The sequence below is a fragment of the Chelmon rostratus genome, chromosome 12, assembly GCF_017976325.1.
Source record: "Chelmon rostratus isolate fCheRos1 chromosome 12, fCheRos1.pri, whole genome shotgun sequence".
Lineage (NCBI taxonomy): Eukaryota > Metazoa > Chordata > Actinopteri > Chaetodontiformes > Chaetodontidae > Chelmon > Chelmon rostratus.
Genome location: NC_055669.1, coordinates 10,378,968 through 10,404,751, shown reverse-complemented (window position 1 = coordinate 10,404,751; position 25,784 = coordinate 10,378,968). Strand labels below are relative to the sequence as shown.

At 40.2% G+C, this 25,784-nt stretch overlaps 1 protein-coding gene across 1 annotated transcript; it reads right to left on the bottom strand.

Annotated features, from left to right (window-relative positions):
- Positions 1-1,768: 1,768 nt before the first annotated feature.
- slc25a36a (solute carrier family 25 member 36a) lies at positions 1,769-21,643 on the bottom strand. Its single transcript, XM_041949864.1, has 7 exons — positions 21,232-21,643; positions 18,467-18,634; positions 14,413-14,490; positions 11,896-11,996; positions 6,665-6,731; positions 6,245-6,534; positions 1,769-5,419 (listed from the first exon to the last, which is right to left on the bottom strand). Exons 1-7 carry the CDS (start codon positions 21,270-21,272, stop codon positions 5,226-5,228), a joined length of 939 nt encoding a protein of 312 aa, XP_041805798.1. The 5' UTR covers positions 21,273-21,643; the 3' UTR covers positions 1,769-5,225.
- Between the last annotated feature and the right edge of the window lie 4,141 nt (positions 21,644-25,784).

Genomic DNA, 25,784 nt, shown 5'->3' with positions numbered 1-25,784 from the left:
AGCCAGCGCTGATTGGTTGCTTCCACCACAACACAGCATTCGGCTCTGACACCATTGGCTAAGGCTCCGGTGGTGCGTTCAGCGGCTGCTCGAAATCTCACATTACCGTTTTACCAGTCCTTAGAGATGTACAAAAATAATACCACACTACTACTGATACAGCTACTACAGCTGTTACTACTATTACTACTTATAATACTACTACAGCAGCTACTACTAATAACAATGGCAGTAATATTCAAAAAAACTCCAGCTTGGAGGCAAGCCAATATATGAGCCAGTGTTTCTAAACTACTGTACTTTGTTTTGGTCGAATTTTATAGGATATGTCCTCATTCTGTTTTACAATTTTACCAATGTTTGCGTTTCAAGATATTCCTTGTCTGTATTCATACTCTGATTGTATGGCATCTGCTATTGTTTAATCAAATTTTATTATTGAATTGTTGATACTTGAATTTCAGCACTGGCATTTCAACCAATGCTTCCACTGCTATCATTTCTCATTCTTTAACTGAGAGTTTATCTGCTTTTGGTTTGGTGACTGTCTGAAAACTGTCTCTGACACAACTCAGTTTGTCACTCGTGCTTTTTTGATTGCAACTCCTTTCAGTGCTTGAGCTTCAACAAAACTCTTCTGGCAACTTTCACTTTGAGTGACATTTAAGCGGACACTTCAGCTTTATTCATACGATACTGATATTTCTTTCAAAACTCCCATTTTAACTGCAACAGTCAACTTCTTTCAGTAACTGTATTTCAACTGCCACTTTAACCTCAACATCATTCAGTATTTCAACAATTTGAAATGACACTTTTTAAAATCTTTGTGATGCAATTTTTTAATTAGACAAAAGTACAATTTATATCAGTATGTTTTTTTTAATCATTTTTATCATAGTTATATTTGTCATTAGAAAGATTAACATCGTACTCAAAAAAGTCGCTTTTAATGTGTTCTACTTCACTCTGTCTATAAAAAGCGATTTCCAGTTGTAACCACCCCTAAAATTCCGACACCACTTCAATGTATCATTATTCCCTTGCTGTATTCCTGGATATTCCTGTTCTTGTGAAAATCCCAAATAGTGGGATCTTTCACTAAATAAATCACCGAGCTGTGAAGTTGAAGTCAATTCAGATACATAACCAAAAGCTGCAGTATCTGAAATTCAGGCTGTTTTGTTAAAGTAAAACGGAGTAGGGCTGATTCACTTGCATCGAGTTGTAACAGGGCTGTGTGCGCTGTGCTGTTTGTGCTGAATAGCTGCATAACATAATCAATACAAACTAATGTCTTATAGCCATTTTTAAGTCACAGCCACGGCATGTATGATGATGGATTATTTCCAATTTCCTTCTACCCGCTTCCATTGATTAATTCTGCTGTGGGTATTACACGTACATCAGGGAGACCTAAATGGAAATCGATGGCTTTATTGGCCTCTAATGTTTGAGCATGAAAATGCTCCTTTAGACATGTGCAAGGTGTGACTCTATGTGTGTGTTGCGGACAGAAGAAACTGTCTTCCTTTTTGACACCGACTCTGCAATTTAAAGATGAAAAGCGAAATCAGTGAATTTTTTTGCACTGGGCAATTCAATCAGGAGCTATTTGGCTCCTCCTGGCGGTGGTAGCTGGTAAATACAAACAGTCAGTGGACTTTACATTGAAAGTTCTGTCATCACCTGTAATATAGAAAATAGAAACTGGAGTTGCAACAATATACAAACATAAGAAAATAAATCACACACACACAAATGAAGTACATTTTTTTATTTATTTTTGTGTTTAAAAAAAACAAACAGAAAAATGCATCAATGATTGAGCTGTCAAAAACCATTGTTCCAGGTTTCATTCAATCCTGCTTGAGGCTGCATCCTGTCCAAGCATACAGGTTTCAGATATATAATTGCATACAGACACTGAGATGAGAGGTAAAAACTACAGTCAAATGTTTGTCCAGTTGCCTGTCCATGTCACATTTTTGGTAATTTGACCTCAAGTATTACTGCAATGGAGCCAAACACATAAAAGCCATTAGTGTTTTTCAGGAAAACGTGGACGTTTAAAATGAATCAGCAATTTTTTTTCAAGTACTGACGGCATCTATAGGCTAGCAACATGTCAGTGGAGACAGAAAATCAATAACTATTACAAGGTACAATACAGACCTCGGTTTGCCCCTGAAATGATACAAGGGAGGGAAAAATGACAGCGTCAAGAATGTCACGCATGACTGTACCAGATTTTCTATAGTTGCAGAAATGAACAATACATTGAAACATAGAAACTGTGCAGACGTTATCATTTCCTTATGGAGAAGTGCGCACTGAGGCCACAGTGGCTGGGACAGAGAGGCTGTGGAGGGAGGGCTTTTCTCTACTCAATGGAAGTTTTAAATGTCACCTAAAAGGACATTCTGATAATAAACAATAGAAAAGTATTCAAAGGGAAAATTGATAAAGGTGCTTGGATACAATTTGAAAAAACGTTTGTGCCAAATTTTCCCAAAAGACAATTCTTTATACTATAATAATTTTTTGAACGGATTGTTTAAAGGGGTACATTGGCTGTCTCTTACCAACAACCCTCTTCAGTAGCGTGGCAAATCCTGGATCTCTTTAATTCACTTTTGAAAAGCCCCATCTTGCTGTGGTACAGTCTGTACAGTGTTGTAGAAAGATGAAAGATGATTCTTGAAAAACATGTTTTGCTAGGAGGACCAAAGCTAATCTGACAAAGAGTAAGGTACAATGTGAACATTACCAATGACCCAAACATCCAGACTTTACAAAATGGAACACTTTTGATGAATGCGGTAAAACGACTAACCAACGCTGCAGCACAAATGCTTACATGGAAGTGTTTGTCCTGCAGCATTTTTCAGCTTTCCAAAAGCACAAGTGACAGATGTCATGACAGTGATATACAAATACAAAAGAAATCAGACAACTTATACTGTAAGAAAAATCAGCCAAGCAATATCAATATTCATGTCAACAGTCAAAATAAGGTTAAATTGCACATGCAAACTACAGCATTATCATACATGGGCCTCAAAGAAAAACAAAAAATGATATGCATATACAGTATCTATATTATATACACACATTTGGACATCCTTCACAACTACTGAGAACTCTAGACTGTACAATATATCTGCTATAAGAACAGTTGCACAAAATACCATTTGGTTATACAGTAATACTTTTTCTTCTTTTTTAATGTACAAGTTAAAACTGTCCACACAATAAAATGCAAAGCACAAGCCCCAAAAGGCCACAAAGTGCATGTTTATCAGGTCAGTTGGAAGCCACTAGAAGAAAAGATTGACATGAGAGTGCGAATGAAAGCTGCCGGCATCGTACAGGAGCTTTTCCACACTCCCAGCCACAGTGTCTTGCAAGATTAATAGTTAGTGGAGGGAAATCTGGAGTAGATATTAATTATACATGCAGGCACACATGACTGCAGATGCACCAACACACACACTCACACACACACACACACACACACACACACACACACACACACACAAATTCTTGAACATAGTTAGATCATCACAGCGAAAGTGGCCAACATGTTAAACACACACACACGCACACGCACGCACACGCACACACACACACATACAAAGAAGTTATGAGGTGATGATGAAACTCCATCAACAGTCTCCCACTCCAACATTTCCCCACACCGTCACATTATATTCAAGTAGTGGCACTCCAAGGGCAGATACTTAGTCTTGGTACCTTCTGGACAATCACACACTTCACATCTCAAAAGGACATGTTGGTCTCGTGTTTTCACACAAGATTTTCACATCCTGAGCGGTGACTGGGTGCGGGCAGAAGCAGGCCTTGTACACCCATCTCAGTTTCAACAACGAGAAACTGTCATCACTGAAGGCCAACTTCAGCCAGAGCACCGTCACCACCAGGCACTGGGTTAGAGGAATAAAACAACCCACAGCCCACTCTTTATAAACACACAGGCAGGTTTCTGACAGGCCATCAAAAGCTCAACGCTGTGTTTTCTTGTGTTCAGCCGCTTAGCTCACTGCTCTGAATGAACTGGGTGGGGGGGTTGACTTCAGCGTTGGCAGGGGAATGCTTATAGCCACACTTTCTGTAGTGCAAAGAGTTGAGATGACTTGTAAACAGACTGATTTCTCTGTTTTAAAAGCCAAAATGCCTTCTGCCGTTCTGCTTTAAATGAACATTCCTTAACCACCAGTCATCTACTCATAGAGGAGCCTTACAGCACTGAAGCAAATGCAGACAAAAGCAGCGTTTCCACCAAGCAGTTCGGCTCAGTTCACATTGAAAAGCTTATTTTTTTGCACCTCTCTCAAAAAAAGCTGGTGTCCTTGCTATAATAAACAACCACATACCGAGAAGAAAGAACGCAAAACATCCGACGTCCTGCACTGTGTTCTTGTTGTTGTAAGAGCAGCGTAGCTCGGTGTGTAATGTGTAGTGACTGCGTGGTGGAGCATGGTGAATGTGAGCGGAACGGAGGAAAAGGTGAACAAAGGTTGTCAATCTTACAGTGTGTCAGTTAATAAATGATTCTCAATCTTCTCAAGACCAAGACGAGTCTCATCTGTTGTGATGAGTTTTGTGCTGAAGCCCCAGCAACCAAGTGTTTGGTGGAAACGCGGCTCAATAGTGGCAAGTAGAGATTCTTGGATTATTGAAATGTATCTACATTTAGTTATTATCTTTTCTGTCAAATTCAGTTGCCTCCAAGCATTCCCCTTTCACAATATCATCTCTGTCCGAGAGTGAAAAATGCTGTTTTTCACTCTTCACTCGAAGAGAAGGACGCAGACGAAAACCCTTTCTGTTAAGGCCACTGAATTGTGCTTAAAATCTTTTCCTTCATAGGTATGCTTTGCTAAACATGTGCCAGACTCTTTCTGTGTCACCCCCTTTCTCATCCTACCCATATTACCTCATCTACTCTAGCGCCCCCTATCTGTTCCAGCAGTCTGATACAGGGAACTGGAGGTGATGATGCTGATATGGTAACAAAGGGCTTTCCTCCTTTCTTTTCTCTTCCTCTTTCATCCACCTGTCCTCTTCTGGTCCACTAGAGTATGTTCTTTTTTTTCCTTTGGTCTTCATTTTGACATTTTGTCTTCACACTTTCTAGCCAAAGGGCCTCCTTCTCAGTCATTTGCTCCCTCTTCAAACAGGAGGGAGACATACCCGGTGGGCTAACGGCCGAGCAGGTAGACCACCACTTCATAGGTGCACATCATGATGGCGGTGTTGGGGATCTGTCTGACGAGGTGGGTGGTGAGGCCGCGGTACAGCGCCCGGTATCCCTCCTCCCTGGGTACTGTCAGCAGAGTTTGGAAGAAAGATCGATACTTGCTGCCCTCCTCTCGTAGCCGTGTGCGGATCACCTCTGCAATTTGGGAGTAGAGGAAGAAAATTAAACACTACTGGCCAATCGTGTTTGCCTATGAGTGTTGATCCATCTTTTGATATACCAGCTGTCCATCAACCTGCCTAATGCTAACCTTCTGTAAATTAAACACTAGAGATTGTGACTTTGTCCCAGGATGACTTCAGACTGTCCTAACAGAAGGCATCTGAACGGCTGCATTCAGCTGTGGGCTGTGTGTAGGTGGAGAATGATGATATGACAGATATTAATAGAACAAGTGGATGATATTTTCCAATAAGGAACAATGAGTCACAACCTCACTCCAAATGCAGCACGTCTTGATGCTTGCTCCTCGTAAAACAGCTATTTCTTGTTTGTATATGTATGTTTGAGTACAAATCAAACAAATGAGACATAACATGTTACGTAATGAGCTTTAAAAGTGCAGGTAGGTTCTCCCTGTTTCTTGTCTTAATCCTAAGCTAAGTTAATCGCCTCGGCGTTGTCCTGCTGCCATGAACACTTCCCAGAGTACTTGTGGGAGACTAAAAGAAATCCTCAACAAATGCATTATTTACTCCTGTTTGAGTGACATTTGTTTAAAAACAAGAGTGCCCAACTGTTCAAGGAAATGAATTAGCCTTTTTAAAACATGAAATGAAAGTATATTCCAGTGCCACAGGGAGGCTGGGGAAGTTGGAAAGTATTAAGAGCATTATTTGGTTTTGGTCTTTTCGTGGGATTTATTGACAATGAGACAAATATGGAACAGCTAGTTAACGCTAGACTTATCATTTGAAAGAAACAAAACAAAAAACAGAGGTCAGTGAGACAAAAGGTTACCATGAGGGTAGGCGATGGAGGTGGCACAGGTCTTGGAGGTGGCTGCTGCGAGCATCATGCCCACGAAGTCTGAGGCGTCTTTGACAGACTCCTCCTCTTCGTCCATGCTGGCGTGGGCCTTGGACTCCAGCAGTTTACGCTTGATGCTCTCGTAGATGACAAAATGGATTACAGTCTCAGAGATGCCAGCGTACGAGGCTGACATGCCCCTGTAGAAACCTCGCAGGCCGTCCATCTGGTACACCCGCTGCACGCACTCAAATGCATTCATTCGCCGCTCACCCCGGTTTCTGTAATCATATAGAGACTTTTCATTTATATCCAATAACAAAATGATTTCGTTCTCATTACTGTTATAGGACGATGAATGAGCCCTACAACCTGTTCCACTTCTGGACTATAAGGTTTGAGGCTCCTCACCTGGTTTCCAGCTGCAGACGGGTCTTGATCAGCCAGATGGGATTGGTGGCTGTGATGGCGGTGAACCCTGGGAAATTCAGAGGAAGTCAGAGGTTCAGACAGATGCAGAGACATCTGGAAGGACACAATCTAATCAACTATGTCAAATATTCTTTCCTGTACAAGGACAGTGAGAAAGCACTTGACTACACAGAATCAGAGAATTACTCTATAGATGATTCAAGACCATGTCTGTGCTAATTTCATCCTTTTTGAAAAATCACTGAGTTGCAGACAAAAACACATGCTTTTCCGTATTCACATACTGATTCTCTACGTGTGAAATGCTACACAGGTATAGGTGAGCTCTCTACCTGAAGTGAAGTATCTCAACTAACAACAGTGCATGAAGACAGCAGCTGTGTGTTTCTTTTTTTGATATGTCTTCTTAATATATATTATATATATATATTGAACTGCAAACACTGGAAAATGAGGACAAGCAGTGAATTCATTTTAGGCCATTAAGTGTAGCAGATTATTATTTTACTGCCATCTCATTTATTTGAAATGCTAATTAGAGCTCTTTGTTTTCCGATAAAAATCATTTGCGATATATAAACTTATGTTTTAGCTAATTGTAATGATGTATCATTACACTCTCAGTGTGCTTCATAATACACATGATGGCCTTCCTGCAAGCAAATCTGTCATTCCTCAAGTTCAAGTCACAACAGAGTCTGTTTGATAATTAGTTGTCACATTGCTCTAAATTTTCTTTCATTTTTAGTTCAACAATATGAATGTGCACCATTGATTAGTCCATTCATGTCTTTTGTGTGACATTTAACAAACCAGTGGCTGACTGGTTAGACACTAGCGACAGGCTGTGGGCCTGACTAGCACAACTACAACAGCACAGAGACACAAAAGGGTATCTGGAGGAGATTATTCAATTATTCAGCAGGACGTAAGAGGAAAGTCTATGACATGGAATTTAGTGCAGCCTTTGCATCCTAATGGTAGTGGGCAACCTTGTTCTATATCCATCCACTGTCACTGCTGATCTTAATGTTAGTTTAGTTTGAAACTTCTGTCAGTCAGTAACATGGTCCATGAAAGTGCATTCAAAATGCACTTGTGTGCACAGAATATATATTAAGTGAATGCGAGTGCGTGCACTTGTTTGTTTTGAGTTATTGACAGGGAATGATACATCGAACAGATGTTTTATTTTGTTAAGTATGAACACTAGGGTGAAATTCAGTCATATAAAGTTCGATATGAAGGATGTAAAGCTAATTAATGAGCACTTTGTATCATTATAAAATGACCCAAAGTCCCACTAGTAGTTTCTGATACAACGGATGTGACAAAGAGAAATAAAACGTGACCATTTGCAGAAAACAGCTAAGACGAGGGCAAGCCTATAAAGAGACCTGAGTCACATCTAGTGTATCAAAGTACCACAGCCCTACGTTAAGGCAACTGCGTGAAGAAGAGAGGATGACACAGGTCTGTTGAAGAGAAGAAGGAAAAGAGGAAGAAGAAAAAAGAGGGAAGTAGAAGGAAGTAGCGTCTATGGCGTGTACTCACGAGGGAGGGGCAAAGCTCCTCCAGCTCCTCCCCGCTGCAGCTAGTAGCCTGCAGATATGGGGGGCTCAGATGGCGGGGGTCTCCCACCCAATCACGCAGGGGTGAAAGCTTTACAGTAAAGCCCTAAAATAGACACAGGCTTTTCTGTACCACAGTCACACACAAGCAGCAGTCACATCCACCCCCAACCCCACCAACCACCCACCCCAACCCACTGGTACTGTACAGGTAGTTGGAGAACAGATGGGAGGTGAAGGACTGACCTCCCCCCATCTTTCCCCAAACTCTATTCCCAACTCTAAGCTCCATCCACTTTTTTATGTATACGATGATTTTTTTTTTTAACTTTACAATTTATCTCTCGCTTTACTTCTTTTATTAAGTGAAACAAAGAAAATGTTGACTGGATAAAAACCAACCCAATCCAAAACTCCAGCTCCATCTCACCAGAGTGAGGTGGAGTACAAATACAAAGGCAGAAGATACAATTGAAGATGTATTCTTCAGAATCATTGTGCCATCATCAGTTTATAATCTACATATTAGAAAAAGAACAAAATCAAACACGATAAACTGAAGAGAGGCAGGTGGAAATGCTAACCTTGTCGTTGTGTATAACAGACTCTACGCTGTGGACAATGGCGATGAAAGGAGTGAGGAGACCACTTTATGAATATGTGATGACATGAGGACAAAGTCACAGATCACAGTAAAGTGAATCAATGAGGTGGAACAATGAATGCATTCTGCCAGCCCCAAATACTGTCTACTGTCTAGACCAAAGCAGATTCTGGCAAACCTGGGATACATTTGAAAAATCTCAAATAACTTATGGCCTCACATGTGGAGAAAAATGTGCCTGTTTCTAGACAAACAGATCAAATAACTCCTGATGGAGTTATTAGACAAGTCTTCTTCCGTATCACACAAAAGGACGCTGGAAATGGGAACCTCAGTGGAATTACTGTGTTTTCTGAAACAGTTTACCAGTTACTTATGTCTCAACGTAGACACGATATGGAACAAAGTAACTTAGTCATTTAGAGTCATGAAGAAGATATATGCACCCTACAGATCTAACTAGTCCTTGAACTAGTCCTTGAGGTAAACCTCTGAAGAGCTGCATCTGCATATGGGCACGCTGCTGCATGTTGAGCATTATGATCCATCTATAGACACATGATCCCTGTGAAATTTCTCCAGAGGAGTTTGACCTACATTCAGAGAAGGCAAACATGCTTTATATTAACTGCTGGAAGGGAAAATAAATCTAAGTGAAGTAATGGGGCTTGCCTCCGCGCAGTCCTTTGCTACCTTCTGTAGCAGTGACTCTTTTGCAATAAGTGCAAGGAAGCCCACAATGCACAGCAGGAAAGCCATAATGACTCCACAACGTTACTTCACAAAACTGGAAGCTATTACCCAGGCATCAGGGTAACATTCAGCTGTTCAGTCACTAAGGCTGTCTCTAACTGCTATGTCTCAGTGCTGACAAACCTGAATATGCAATATGTGCACACGAAAGCCAGAGACAACAAGTCCATCTGTCCGGTAACGCTAACACATTTGTACTGTTGAGTACAACTACCTGTATTTCACGCAAGGTACTATAGATAAACAAATGTAACTGCTGTGCTGAAGTTTGAGCAACATGAATAAAAAAGACACTATTCTCCAAGCTAAATGACCAAAGTCACTGACTTTTTTTAGGTTACTGAGGTACATATTTTTACTGTGCAACTGCCCAAAGACACTGTATTTTATTATTCATATTTTACTTATGTGCGATTCAAAATCCACTGTGCAGTTGAGTAATTCTTCTTATTCTTTATTGTCAATTTGTTCTTTTTTCTACCCCTCTCTTTTATTATTTATGTTGTAATAAGTTAATTTGCCCAGCGTGGGATCAATAAAGCCTTATCTTATCTTATGTTGTGCTAATGTTTGCCCAGTTTCGTCAGTCACATGTCTGTGCCTTCACAGCGGCTTGTCCACATTCAAGTATTAATTTGTGCTTTTTAAACAGAGGCCAGTATTGCTGGGATTAAATGGTCGAGGCAAACTCTCTTCAGGAGATCCAGCTAATTTAAAAGGAAATCATGTCAAAATAGAGCCAGCTTGTTAGATAATGGACTGATACTGATTCTCCTTGAAAAGAAATGACTGAGGCACTAATGGTATTGATGGATGATGACAAAAGACAAAATGGAGCACATCCATTACAACCTTCAGTTGCAGTGACAAGGTTAGCATTTCTTTTGTGCTGACAACATAAAATCCACAGAAGTGTGTGTCATTACTTTACCTTTACTATGTTTATGAAACAAGACAACAGGCTAAGGGGAAGGAGGTGTGTGTCAAGACTAAGTAATAACAAAACCTTATATTAAAAACCTAAAACTACAAACCAGCAGCAAACACATTGCCATACGCAATGGTAATATCATTACAATGAATATCCATTATGAACTTTCTAATATTCATAAAAATCACCATGGTTTTCATCATACCAGTGTAAAGAAATGGGGTGCTACCTGACGTGTCCGCCCGAGTGCCCGGGGCCCCGGTTGACCTTTCGGGGCCGTGCTCTCTCCTCTATACACACAGAGCAAAGAAGGGGGCCCAGACCACACTGTTTAAGTAACAACTGGGATGTTAAACCATTTACAGAGTCCTCTGTAGAGGCCTCAAAATGAAAGAATGAAAAAAGGAAAAAAGGGCGAGGACGGAAAAAAAATGGACGACAGGGGGGACAAAGGGGCTAGGAGAGGAGGAAAGCACAACCTAAACTTTGAGGACCATGTGGTTTTCTTCTTTTTGCCAAACAGCTAAAGCACAGTCATGGTATAAATGTCAGCAGTGGCACATTATGGCCTAAAAAATACCTGGGTGCTGTGTCTCATTTGGTTTTAGTGCATCAAAGTCTGAGACTGCTGATATAAGGATCTGTCTCCTCAACTACATGTGGGCTGGCAAGGCCACAATGAAGAGACATGATGCTGTATTATCTGGAGAGATAGTAGTAAATATATGCTGCGTGACTGTGTGACTGGTTTCAACTTTCTTATCCATTTCTCTCAAGTGTCAGCTGGGAGATTAATTCTTTACTTTGAGATAATTTGATTGCAGTGGAACGTACAGTGTTTACACCATGGATGAATGTATCTGGCATTGCTTGGTTTTCCAATAAACAAAGTGAGGCCATTTTCGTTAAAATCAAGGTCATGGTCAGTTTGATCCTGAGAGTCTCAAATTGTGCTTTCTGATAAACCCCCTATTGTATATATTTAATATTTCTATACATGAAACAGCTTATTAGCTAGCTTTAGCATGCTTTAGGTATTCACAAGATTTTAAATTTGTGAAGATCCCACCATCCCACACATGTATATGGAAAAGGGGGGAGGGGGGGGTTGGAAAATGAAGTAAAACTCTGGGATACTTCAAACTGTGACAAAAATGATGAGGAAAAATGAAATCTGTCTGATTAAGACAAACTGAATCATGTTTTTTTTTTGTTTATATATATATATAAAACCCATCAGTGATTTACACTGCCCAGGCAGACTGACAGACAGACAAACAGGCAGATATAACACGCAGCGACACACAGTGACAAACAGACAGAAGGGAGGGGGAGAAGGAGCCGTCATTACCTGCCATCCCAGCCGACACCATGTGCACCTGCGTAGAGTCTGGCTCCAGCACCCCATTCAGCTTCTCCTTGGCTGTTGAATAGGCCGCAAAGTAGATCGCCCTGTGGCAAAGACAGAGATTAGTGGAAGAAATAAAAACCACTGGTGAAATTGATTTAGAATTAAGTACCACTAGCTAATAAACTTACTAGCTTCAACTACAAATTAATGATGAACATGCAGGAATTAAAAGTCACGAGTTGAGTGAACTGAAAACACAAATTGTATAATTGCATGATTTATATAAGAAATATAAAGAATAGCATTAAGTTAACAGCGTTAAATAGGAAAACATTATTTAAATTACCTGAAATAAAACACTGTGCATGAGGGCATGTAGAGCTAAGCCAAGCTTATACGTGGTGTCAGAGCAAGCCACTGAAAGACGTTTATCTGTGCCTGTCTGTGTGGTTGCCTCTCAATCTCATACCACGCTTTAGTAGCAGATTTATCTCCCATGACTCTAGCTGCTCCTCACTAAATAAAAATCACAGGATTTAGTCAACATTTTTGCTGAGTGGAATTAAACCCGGTGACCTCCCTGCCCTGACCTCGTTCTGAATTGAGAGCACGCATGCACAACATAATCATGCTGCACTGCAGATGAGAGATGAGTTATGTGAGTGGGTCTGAATGGGTATGTGCATCTCTCATACGTAATGAGTGATGCTGCCGGTGCAAGCTGTTCTGTGTGCACATGTGCTCTGTGTGTGCGTGTTGCTAATGAACACCAGCAGCAGGCCCAGTGGACCGCACACTCATTAGCATCAGATTTTTTTTCTAGCTTTCCAGCAAGTGCTGTTTCCTAATTATAACAGGAGAGAATAACTGTGCAGCCCAGCAACCCAGACCTCCGCTTGTAGTTAAATAAAGCAATAAATCTGCTCTTTCATTCAACTATATTGCATCGGAAGCTTAAATTTTATCTAAATTAAGACTGAGATTAAATGGAGAGGAAATGCTCTACTTTGCGTTGCCATAAATTTTCAAATCTGGAATCTTCCACTGTATCTGTAATAAACTGTGCAGACGCTGATGGTGGGATGCTGACAAATAACCCATAGTATTTGGCTATTTTTAGAGGATCTTCCCAGAAGAAACACTTCAATTTTACTGCAGGTGAAGGCTGAACTGATGAATTTGGCAACTCTGAACAATGAGTGAAGATTAAAGTGCTGCTCATGACTACCACAACAAAAAGCTTTAATGAAGAGGGTTTAACCAACAACTCTGCGTTTCTGCATGCACTGACATTTCATTTAGATTTCCAAGTCTAATCCTCAAAAGACGAGCAAATTGGTGTGTGTCAGAGAGTTGATGTGAGTGTGAAATCAAACTGCTACATTAGAAACAACAAACCTGCTACAACGCTGGCAAACAACATGAAAATAACCAAATGTCACATCCATCAAAATTTATTCTAAATTCTCATCAAAATGCTTATGTTTCTGTAAATACCAAAACCAGCATGAATTAAAATAAATCTGAATAAAATTCTTTAAAAATGTTCCCTGAATTTTCCATATAATGTGGTATTAAAGCCATTAAAATGTTGATAGAATGATTAATACTATCTAAATTTGGTAAAACTGTACTAAAGACAATTTTAATGGGGAATATCTGAAAAACATTAGGCTTCAAGTGGTTCATAAAACTGCACATCAGACAGCAGGAAAGCTCATATGCAGCCAATGAGTTCATCAGGCTCACATCTTATGTAACAATATCTTCCTATAGCACAGTTTGCTATAGCTGTCTAACACGCACACGCGCACGCGAAAGAGAGAGAGAGAGAGACAAACAGAGAGAGAGACAGAGACAGGCAGTATGTAAAGGATGACTCGGACAGAGAGACAGAGACCACAACGAACCAACTGGAAGAGGATAACAATGGCCATGTGACGCAGCAGTAGCTAGGGAGAACTTGAGCGGTTAGGGAGGGCGATTAGACACAAACTGTCTCAGTAAAGGAACTCCACTGTGATAATACACAACAACAACAACAGTCACATGACGAGGGTGTCACAGCTGGCCGCTGCCAGCTGTTGCTGCTGTTTCATCCAGACTCTGATTGACTGAGTTCAGGCTGTTATGCAACCCAAACCAGCCAAGCTATGGAAGAGGGAACCTGCTCATTTCCTGTAGGGTTTAAAGCACAGATTTCCACTGCATTTCCGTGAGTTTAACTCCATTCATTTCTGTATGGCCTGCTATTATTGCTGCCATTCTGTGTTAACAGGCCATGTTGGTGCTGATAATGGTGGTTGATACTGAATGTTTCTAATAAACATCAAAGATTGTGGTGACCTACTCTACTGTTTTGGCTATCAGATCTGCAAATATACGTAGGTTACGCTATCTGTCTTTTGCCTTCAAGATGCACATTGTCGTGGTACTGCTGAAGGGATCATAAAGGTTGAGGTAGGCAGGAGAAGCCATGCAACACACACAGAATATTGCAGATAATACTGTACATACCTGGAAGGTGCTACACCCACAAGGTTGGGTCCCAGTCCTCTGAAGAGTGAACGTGGTCCCTCTCTCTCCAGAATTAACCTACAGAGAGATTTCAATTCATGTTCACTCGGTTATTCCATCATCACACAGAGCAAATATACATTTATTTAACATCCATGTATCTATGTTTTCTATAAATGTATATCAGTGGGTGAATAAAAATGTGACTGGCTGTAGAATAACTTTAAGATCATTATTCATGAGTTATGAATTCACATCCACCACAAATCTGGTAGATTCAGTAGAAAGATGTCGTCATGAGAACGTTTACTTTAGAAACCAAAATGTTCCAGAAAAACCATCAGGGTAGTGAAGGCACCTGCTGGAGACCGTGGGACAAATAATGCAAATCACAACCATATTTTCTGGGACTGAACATATAAATAATATTTTTACTAAGAAAATCCCATATAAGTTTGAAGCCCTGTACTTAGGAGACATTTCAGTTGATAACTAAACCCTGAAAGACAACAAACTGCTGTTAATGCTTTTGGCAGCAAGCCAAAAGACTGTCACTAGAAACTGGTTAAAGCCCAAAGCACCTACAATTGAAGAATGGACCAATATTGCACAGGACATTTACACATTTGAGAAGTTGACATTCACCTTCAAAGGCCAAAGGGAATCTTTTTTCAAGATCTGGTCAAAATGGACAGAATATGTAAAACCCGTAATCTCTGTGAATTGAATCTGATTGTCATATCAAAGGTTGTCATGCCATACATTCCTGTTTTGGTTTGTGTAAACAAACACACTTTAATGTGTTTTTTTTTTCTTTTCCTGATGTGAATAGTTGGAGGGATTCCCCCATTTGTTCTGTTATGTCACTAAAAACCTGGATTAGCATTTAACGGCCCTGCATCCACAACGCTGATGTGGACATTGAATTGTATCCAGAAGTGAAGTTCTGTACCATCTGCTTTTCCAAATAAAAATTGACTTGAAAAAAAAAAGAAACCAAAATGTTCAACAAAAACACTGCAATATTATTACTTTTTTTTTTTTACTGGGAGTTAGAGGAGAAGACTGATACCATTCATGTCTGTAAGCTAAATACGAAGCTCATGCAAATAGCTGATTAGCTTAGCACAATGACTAAAAACAAGGGGAAACAGCTAGCCTGATCCTGCACAAAGGCTGACACCACCTTCATATTTATCATACAGGCATGAGACTAGTATAAATCTTCTCATCGAACTCTCAGCACAGCAGCAAATAACCATGTTTCCCAAAATGTCACTATTCCTTTAAGGCTTGACAATTATAATCCATATGTTTACACACGTACAGCAGTTCTTTATTTCACTGTTGAACGTAACAAAAAAAGCTGGATGACAGAAAAAAGAGCTAATACTAATACAGTGATGTCTATGGGTCAGGAAAGGAAACAGACAAGAAATCGCAGAGGTCAAACCAGAGAGACTCCATTTCATTTGGCACAACATCTTTGTTTGTAGCTAAATTTATAACCTATGCGGGTGCCGTAAGCACGTGGGCCAGTAAATTATACTTTTTGGGCAATCTGCCAGGACCTGACACTCAATGCAGCCTGACATTATACACAGGGTCATTATCAACATACTGGAACAACCAAAATAAATGAAATGACAGGTGTCCTTGGCCTGTGGGGTCTTTATGGTGGCTCACGTGTTAATTTTCTGTTTTCACCTAAGTTCAAAGATTGTTCATCAGTCTCAATCTCACCCGGTAACTTCATTCAGAATGAGCATGTCTTATAGTTCGCCATTTATTGCATGTTTTCACATAAACTGTGAGGCAAAGTTCATCCAAAGACAAGCTCAAGTCATCCTGGAAAGAAATAAGGGACCCAAAAGATATGAAAACGATCCTTTGGGGTACATTCAATTCTTATGATAGTGGCGCGACTTGAGCTGCCCCTCACGATTAAAAACAGGACAAAGCCCTGATCTTTCTTGGAGCAGCTATGTAGCTGTATTTGTTCAGCTTGTGGGTTTGAGGGCTGTGCCTCACACTGCCTGTGAGACTTTTCCAACTTCTGCTCATAGCCAAATAGTTCATCTCAAGAATCATTTACAGTATAAAACATCTCCTCAAGAATACAAAGTAACTGCCTAAATTTAGAAAACCAACATAGAGCTGGGAGTGACAGTGCAAATCAGCAAACAAACTCTGCAGTAAAATGGAAAAATGCCCGAACCTCACTGCATGCTGACCCACTTTGGCTCGTGTGGGTTTTTTCCCTTCCTTGCCATTCCGCTCTTCCCTCCTCAGCTCTGCTCTACTCTGGATCGTGTAATAGTGGTGTACAGTTTCTGCCAGTGGCTGTTTATCTCAAGGTCAATGCAAGAAGTCGGTTCATGTCGACATAGGACCAACGCTGAGCCCAAAACAATGGCCCGATTAAGTGCAATTAGTATGATGTAACTGAGCAAAATTCTTAGGAAGCTTTGTTAATGTAGGCACACTGACAAAGAAAACATTCCCATTTATTGCAACAGCCAGTGAGAACAAATCTACTCCGTAGCCAAACGTAATAAAAAAAGATTCAGGTAACCATTTTGGTGAGAAATAAGAGCCAATACATCCTGGCAAATCTGAATTTAATGTTAAAAAGCGATATTTCTCCTGAGACGTGGCGTGAAACACGAGAGGTCTGTCACGATATTCCTAATTTGCAAGATAATTAATACAAAGGCTGTGGAAAATTCCACACACGGCAGCTTCTGCATTATGCAATATGTTTAACGCTGTGCGACATGCTCTGTGACAGTCATGGAAATAGGTTGCCAGAGATCATCAGCAGAGCACTGTAGCGTGTGTTGAATATTTACTTAAACACCATTAATCCCTCAGTTACAGTTTTGCTAATTGTGAGTATCCAGCCACGCCAGCTTTCAGCAGGTTCCAAATAAACACCTAACCAATGCTGGATTCCCCTACTCTCTCACTTCCCATTTTTCTGGTACTTTTCCTGTCTAATGAGAAGAGGAATGATATACAGTACCATGTTGCAAAATAGGAACAAGTTATTGTGTATTTTTTCCTAAAACAGCCACAGAGCTTTGAGGTCAAAATGAGGCTAAAAATGGTTCATCTTCTTTCTAGATGCCACTGATAGATAATACACTTCAGGTTGGACTCTTTATCTGTTGCATTGTTCAAGTGTCTTGGTTGTAGATTCTACTGCTGTCTAACAACTAAACAAGTAAGAGAATAAATAAGCAAGTAAACAATTTAATTCACCATGAATGCAAAAATACTTGAAACTTTGCAGCTGCATGTTGACCAGTTTGACCTCAGTTCAGCATATACACCAAAAGGGTTGGGCTATAGGATAAATGCGCACTGTATAGACTCGCAATCTGCTCAATCTACTAGCAAAGTGAATTTGTTGCTGTGCTTTTTAATCCTCTTTCAGAGGATTCAAGGTGATATGTTGAGGCAAATAATTAAATCTATATGTTGGTAGGAAGTAAAAGGACATGGTACAGATTAAGAGTCAATGTAAACTGATAGAAGATTACAGTGATGCAGGACATACAAAGAACCGTTTCATTATTACTGTGTGGGTCACTTTAGAGTACTATAGACCAAGTCTGTGTCTTTTCATCATTAACAGACAATGGACAAGTTCACCAGCTGACATGGACATTTGATGTGGTAACAAACACTGTGTGTGTTACCGCTCTGACACGCTGATTGCAAAACTTCAATTACGTTGGAACCCTCCTTCTTCCCTCTGCTCCTGACTTTGCACTTTCATTGAGTGTCTAATGCAACTCAGGATGACCTCAGATTTCTCATAATATGACACATTTTCAACTTGGTCAGGCAGGTCTTTGCCTCTATTTGTGCTGCAGAGCATTTGTTGTCACAAAAAACATGTTAAGATTTGCTCAGAATCAAGCTGACATAAATACTCTACACCCATCTCCGGTAGTTAATCAAAGCTAAGCTAGGTAAGGTTCCTTTTTGAGGATATCCCTAATTAAGTTAAGTTTGTAGAATTAACATTTAGCACCATTCTCCTTACTTGAGACAGTGCAGAGGCCCTGGTGGAGCAACACGGGCCACACCACTGGCTCCGTTGACGGTGCTGAGCTGGACTTCAGAGATGTAGAGAGTGATGGAAGAGGACTGCAGTCTGGTCTTCACAACCTCCAGAGGACAAGTCAAAATAGCACCCACTGTGCCACCACATCTAGAAAAAAGCAGGGAAACGGTTGTGTATGAAAGGATAGAAGAAAGGGGATGGTGGAAAAACGGTAGAGAGACAAGGGAAAAACATGGTGAGAAAAACCAACAAACACATTTAACACTCTGCTTTAGTATTCGCATTGGTCATAAGAGAGAAGGGACAGGTTAAAATAATGATGTTTATGATGTATAAGTACACTTGACTGCTTACAAATATCACATATCATATATACATTTTTTGCATGAAAGGTGTTACACAAATAGTTTACTATCATTAATTTTCTTTTTTGCTCTTTTAATTTGTCATGTTAGGTGTCCAAGTCTATCTTAAAAAGCGTTCTGTACATACACAATGTATTACTATCATTTCATGTTATATTTGTATATTATATACATGTATATTTCACCCATTCCCCTGTTTTCTTTTTAACACCATCCTCTAATACTGACCTCCCCGATCACTGGTAACACAATCTGTTATTCCTTTTAGCTCTAAAATTATCTAAGAGCAGGCGCACATGACCTGGCATTGTGACATGCAAGATACTGGCATCTGTAAGCTGCCAGCTAAGAGTATATAGTTGGGGTGTACAACTTCTTCTTCTTCATGCAGTTCAGTTGGATTTGGCCACGGCTCAGTGTAATTTTAACTAACCACTTTGCTGACTTTTGTCATCTGAGAGGGCAAGTATGAGGTGTCATGAAATTAGACTGTTGTTTTGCCGGCTCACTGAACTCATACACACACCATAAATAAAGATGTCACTGTTTACAGATAAAGTAAAGAAACTTGTAAACATGCTGCTTTGACTTTGATCTCTACTCTAACTGAAGCCATCAGCATGCAAACTGACTCAAGCCAACCTTAATTGCAATCAATCACCACCCTTGTTATTAATTAACAGATAACAGATAAATACCACTGACACCATATAATTTAGTGTTTTATGCTTATGAGCCAAAGGCTACCAGACGTCATCTCATAAACAATGTTCTGTCCCTGTGCCACACATACACATTTGTTGATCCTCACTGCTTTCATCAAAGGCTTGGTGCTTTCCATAATAGGACTTGTATCGACAGAGCTTCACAGTCAATCCACCACAAAGCTGGAAAGTGCTTGTTGATTATTGCAGTGACAAACCATATGAATACTCTATAAGAGAATACTAGTCGATTTCCCCAGCAGTGTATTCTGACATCGTGGCTGTTGGCAGTAAATTCCTCTAGCTGCAGTCTCTTTTGAGTAGCAACAGCTATATTTACCTTTCAAAAGAGCGACCCACATTCATGCTCACAGGCAGGGGTGACCTTTGGCCTACTTTCAGGGCTATGCTGTCTGCTGCATGTGTGGCTGTGAGAGGAAGCACTGTGCTGAGGCCTCCAGCTCATGTTTTTGGGGAAAAACAAATCTGATTTTTGCTAGGTCAAGATAATGCAATGTGTCTTGAGTCGGTCTCAGATGTTATATCCCAGACAAGCGAGACAACAGAAGGGTTGTGGTGTGATGAGATTAACATATTTGAATATCAATGGTTTGCTGCAGGGATGAAAGTAGAGGTAACAGACGCAAAGAAACTGGAGACAATGGATTCAAAACAGGACAGACATACTGTGTCAATAAAGTGCTACATTTTTTGTCTGTCATGCTCTTTGATGAACAAGTTGTTGGGCCTGTCCACAGAATTGTGAATGAGAATCGTTCTCCACCTATTGTAATGGCTGCCAGTTTAGCCTAAAGCTGCGGCCTCATTTAGTGTTATACAAAAGACCTACAGAGCAGCAGCAGAGCACTCATATTTTACCAGTATTTTACACGCTAATATGATCTTATATACAGTTTGGAAACGCATGAAATAAGCAAAAGTCTTCAGATTATAGTTTTTGGGAACACATTTTATGCGATGGATGTTTGCAGGGCAATGCTCATCTGCTGTATTTGGGGGTCTTTACAATGAAAACAGCCATAAAAATTAAGTTAATCAGAGGTGATTTGTGCAGTTGTTATCATCCGTCATCAAAGAAACACAATATACAGAAATATATTCTACTGTGGGCTCCACATACAAAGACCTGTCACTGACATTTCCCTTCTCACAGCTAATTAATCTGTCAGGTACTTAAAATGCAGAATCTCTGGAGGAAGTGAGAAGCCCTGCTGCTGCTGCTGCTGCTACTGCTGCAGAACTTCACTAAGTTATCGAGAGTGAGCAGCAGCGAGCCCGGAAATAAATTGCATTTGCCTTCAAAATAAAAGCAAAAACTCTTGCCACTTCAATAGAAAAAGTCGGTATTTACACGTATTTAACGACAAACAATACCATAAAGCTCTCAGTAGTATACCCCAAAGCCACATCTGAGCTAAAACGCGCACGTATGGGGATATTTTTGAACTGTTGACAGGAAGTTTGAGCGGAGGGTTTAGACACTAGCGTGACTGACGTGCCGTGCACACAGCTGCCGGGGTTGTAGCACATGCACGCGCTCCGTAGAAAAACTACCCTTGTTAGCTAGCTAGGAATACCTGACGACGAGTCATATTTCAGTGCTGAGACTGTTCAGTTAAAAACAAACCCAAATGAAATGTGTTGTCTGACTTACCCTCCGGCGAACAAATGAACCAGCGTGTCCCTTTGGCTCATTATTTAGCATGCTCTGCCAAGCAGCGCACCTCGGGGCTGCGGCAGAGGGTTCAAACACGGGCTTGGGTTGCGTCCCTTCCCGTTGTTTCTTTTCACCCGAGAGGATGCGCACGTAGATCGGGCAAAAGACGTCGATGATGAACCAGCGGGGCGAGTCTCCGGTGATTCAGACTGCAGTGGGCCGACAAACCCCCCCTCTGTCGCTCTCAGTCTGCTTAGGTTCCCCTATCACACAGATAGCTTCTTATCTTCGGCTAAATCACCCGAGAGCTGTGAGCTCAACAGGCAACCCACTGGCAGAAGACTATGTCAGCTCTAACACACGGTTTTATGCCACAGTCCACGGACTCGTCTCAGTTTTCCCCTCTGCTTTCATCGCTGCAGCGAGAGGGAAGAAGGCAGAGCTCATAGTATTTACTGTACAATCATAGGCTGGGAAACAGACGCCGCTATTGGTCAGCCTGGCGCGTGACGTCACCGATATCTCCGCCCTGATCATGCACTGTTCACATGCTCAACATTGAATGAATCTGAACTGCATTATGTTTGGATGCTCACTGGAACACGTTTTCTGTTGCTGTGGTCGTCTCAGCGAAATCAAGGTCAGACTCTGGTCTGGTCTTTACAGTCAAACAATCACAAAGCCAATGTTAAAAAACAGATAAGATTAACAACTGATCAGTGAAAGTCATCCTTTTGATATTTCTAGATGTATTAAGCCATTGTGTGTAACCTTGCATTCCAATAGGGAGACCTGTGTAATAGCAGTACTGGATCTTTGCACTTTATGATGTAGCCTACCTTTAAATGCCAGATGATAAATTAACTGGATTAACCATATCTGGTTGTGTAATCTATGCGCAGAGAGGATAGATTTCTCAATTGACCTTGCCACATCACAATATTTAATGATACTGCAATACAGACTGCACCTTGACGAGCCTTTATCCTTATCACCAATGACTGATATGAACACACATATAACTCAAAAGATCAACTTCACACCCTTAAGGATGTGAGTTAGCTCTTTAACCTTCATCATGGTCTTAAATCCAGTGTAATAAAAACAGAGCCAAGCATTTGGCGGCAGCAAACAAATGCTTACCTTTCCCCATTGACAAAGAATTTGGCTAAGCTCAGGCACCAGGGTTTTAAGCCAAAATCTGCACATGTAACCTGTCAACTGGAACATCTGGAGACATCTGTTTAACCAGGCCTTTAACAAAGAGCATTTGCTAATTTATAGTACTCATAGGGCTACTTTAAATAAGAAATGCTCTTATATGTTCTTAACCTGGAAATATCGGCTCCATCTTACGGCAGCTGCTGATTCACATCACATTCAGCATGAAGTGCTATCAAGTGCACATTGATAGCATTTCGCATGGCAGGGAACATGCACTTTCATTGACCAAAACTGTTTTTTCTTTTTTCCATTTCTGACAGCTGCTACACAATCAGCTGACTACACTCAGAATAGTCAGTGGGTGATTCAATCATGGAGTTGAATGAATCCACACAGTTTTGTAATTGGGAGCACAGTATGACAAGTTGGAGTCATGTGCGTGGTTTCACCGTTCACATTTGTAAAGTGAAAACCAATAATGTTGTGTCCTGCATTAGAGAGGTTATGTACATCCCATGACTCAGAGATTTAGCATGGATGCTGAGAGGAGGGATTCGGTTTCAGATGAAAGGGGATGGCATGCCTCTTTTTATTACTCCATATACCTTTGAAGATTAAATTATCAAAATCAACAGAATACAATCAACGTGAGCTTTGTAGAGTTAGTCATCTTGTTTATGTAACTTGTAAACAAAAAGGCATTTTACAGGAACACATTTCAGTACTCTCACATGATAAACGTAGATTGAGTTGATAGAATAGTCTCATATGAAATATTATATTTGCTATATATAATCAATTTAGACTTTAAACTGTTACATTAAAGCAGCTTTATGTTTTGTTTTCTTGCTGTGGGACCATTTGTACCTTCGAATCGATATGGTCAGTTTCAGGTGAAAGTCCAAAACATCAAAAATAAACACTGTGATGCATAGATAAACACAGGCTAATACTCAGAACGGTCCTGGAGGAAATTCTTTGAAATCCCAGTACAGTTTTGGTTCCTGTGTGAATGTGGGAATAGGAACTGAAACAGTAGTGATTAAAATTGAGTTGTTTATTGTCTGTTTTTCCCAAAGTACTCAAGGTTATATTAAAATGAAGTGATCCCAAGGCCTTTCAACGCTGCTGAAAGTGGCAAAATATGTCCAGAACACTATTTCATATTGAACAGCATTAAACAGATGGAGGGTGTTAAATGGTTGCCACAGTACCCCTTGGACAGTTGAATATAGACTTGCAGTGTGAGAAATGCAGTACGGTCAGGTAGCGTCCTTTTCACGAGGGTGAGTGCAGTGGAAAATTAAAAAACGATTGCATTCCACTGGTGCTCATGTGGATTCCTACAGACAGTTTGCAGGATCACGAGACCAAATTGCAGCAATCGAATTATACTGTTATTGAAAGCGAAACGCTGTGAATGAATTATGCAATCTGTCTGCCTCAATTTCAGTCAGTGGCTGTCTCACTCACTCTCCATTCCTAACTGTGATACTGTAGATAAATGATGTAGGAATATAGCATAAACTGTATGTATTTCACTATTTTGTTTGTGTGTACCAAATCGAATTCTTCACACCGATTCAAAACTTCAAATTGTGACCCATACATCTAATAGAAATGTGCTACAAATTTCATTTCTATAAATTAACAGGTGGTCATTGTATCTCATTGCTCTTCAGAGATTTGAATTCAGACATTGCAGCAACCTGCACATGTGACAAAGGCACTGAACATATGGTTTGTGTGCCTGACCTCGCAGCTGAAAAAAGAGAAAAGCAGTGCAACATGAGCTAAAAAATGAATGTGCTATACACATATAATAATTGTATGTTTACACCATCAATACAGACGAGGCAGGCTTCCCCAGAAGCTGAGCGGGCATCATGATAAAGAGAAATGCATGCAGCAGCAGGAATTATGACTCACTGACAATGAATCAAGCATTTTAACAAGCGTTTTAACAGGAATTGTGACACGCATTTTCATAATTTGTTGAATCTCTGCCATGTCTTTCCAATAGTTTCAAACTTTCTGTACAGCCTCAGAAACTCCTTTATTACAGTGGTAATGGATCATGAATCCAGTAAACCAACACCTAAATTTTACTGCGAAATATTTCTGAAATATTTTTACTATCTAAATAATATTTTCTTGCATTTTCGAATGGTGGCCCACTGCTCTAACATCCAAAATATGTGCTGTGTAAATAAATTGTGTGCTTATTTGTGTGACTGTCTGTGTTAAAGTCCACTAACACATGTCTCATGATATCCCACATAGGCAGAGAGGTAGCGTCTCGTGATTTCTGTTGGACTTTGACCAAACAGACGGCTGGGATAACTAATGAAAAACACGCTCTGAGGTCTTTGTGTGTGTGTGTGTGTGTGTGTGTGTGTGTATGTGTGTGTGTGTGTGTATGTGTGTGTGTACTGTCCTTAGCGATGGACTACGATCACACTCACCACGGGTGGACCCTTTCTTTATCAGTGTTTGGGTTCAAAGGGAATGAAAAGGAAGAGGCTGGGGAAGCGGGTAAGGCAGGGCAATATGACAAAAATAGATACTGTTTAACTACTGGTTAAAAAATACACGTGGAGGTTGCTATTTCAGGTCACACTAAAGGGACAATTTAGAATCCACGAGGAGTTACATTTAAAAAGTCTGCAGAGTATCATGTTCTTGAATATTTCTGTATTATGCATGAATTAGATTGCAATATTATCTTTGTATATCTGGTGACAAAACACTCACTTCAAGTGGCAAAACTAAACCATGATGATGGACTGACCAAAACAGAGCTAGGTCTGTCCAAGCATAGCATTCAAGATCTAGGTGAAGTGGACCTTTCTAACTGTTTGCTTTTGAAGACTTTAATGTCATTGAGTTTGCTTTTTAGTTGCTGGTGCTAAAAAGAGAAATGTTGAAAGTCACTGACTGAGCTCATCAAAACTTTTTTTCCAACACTACAAAGTACAGCTGGCTCAATCAATAATAAACAAGAGTTTGAGACTTCTTATATTCGCTGATCAGCAGCTCTGTTTGTACAGTACAATAACATGTACATAGTAACAGCACAGTATCAGTCGTGCAGCATATATAAATCATGTTTGATTGCTATGTTTCTAACCAGTGTCCTGCTTTATAATAATTTGTTGTTTGCACCACCCATGATCTAGTATGGCCCAAAGAGAAGAAAAATGTAAATGCCAGCCAGATAAGCAGTCACACCTGTAACCCAGTGGTGGATCATGGATGAAGTATTCAGATCAACTACTAAAGCAAAAGAAGCAATACTACAATGCAATAAAACTTTCCCTCAAATTGAACTATTTAATTATTATTAACAAAATGTGCTTATAGTATCAAAAGTAAAAGTAGTCATC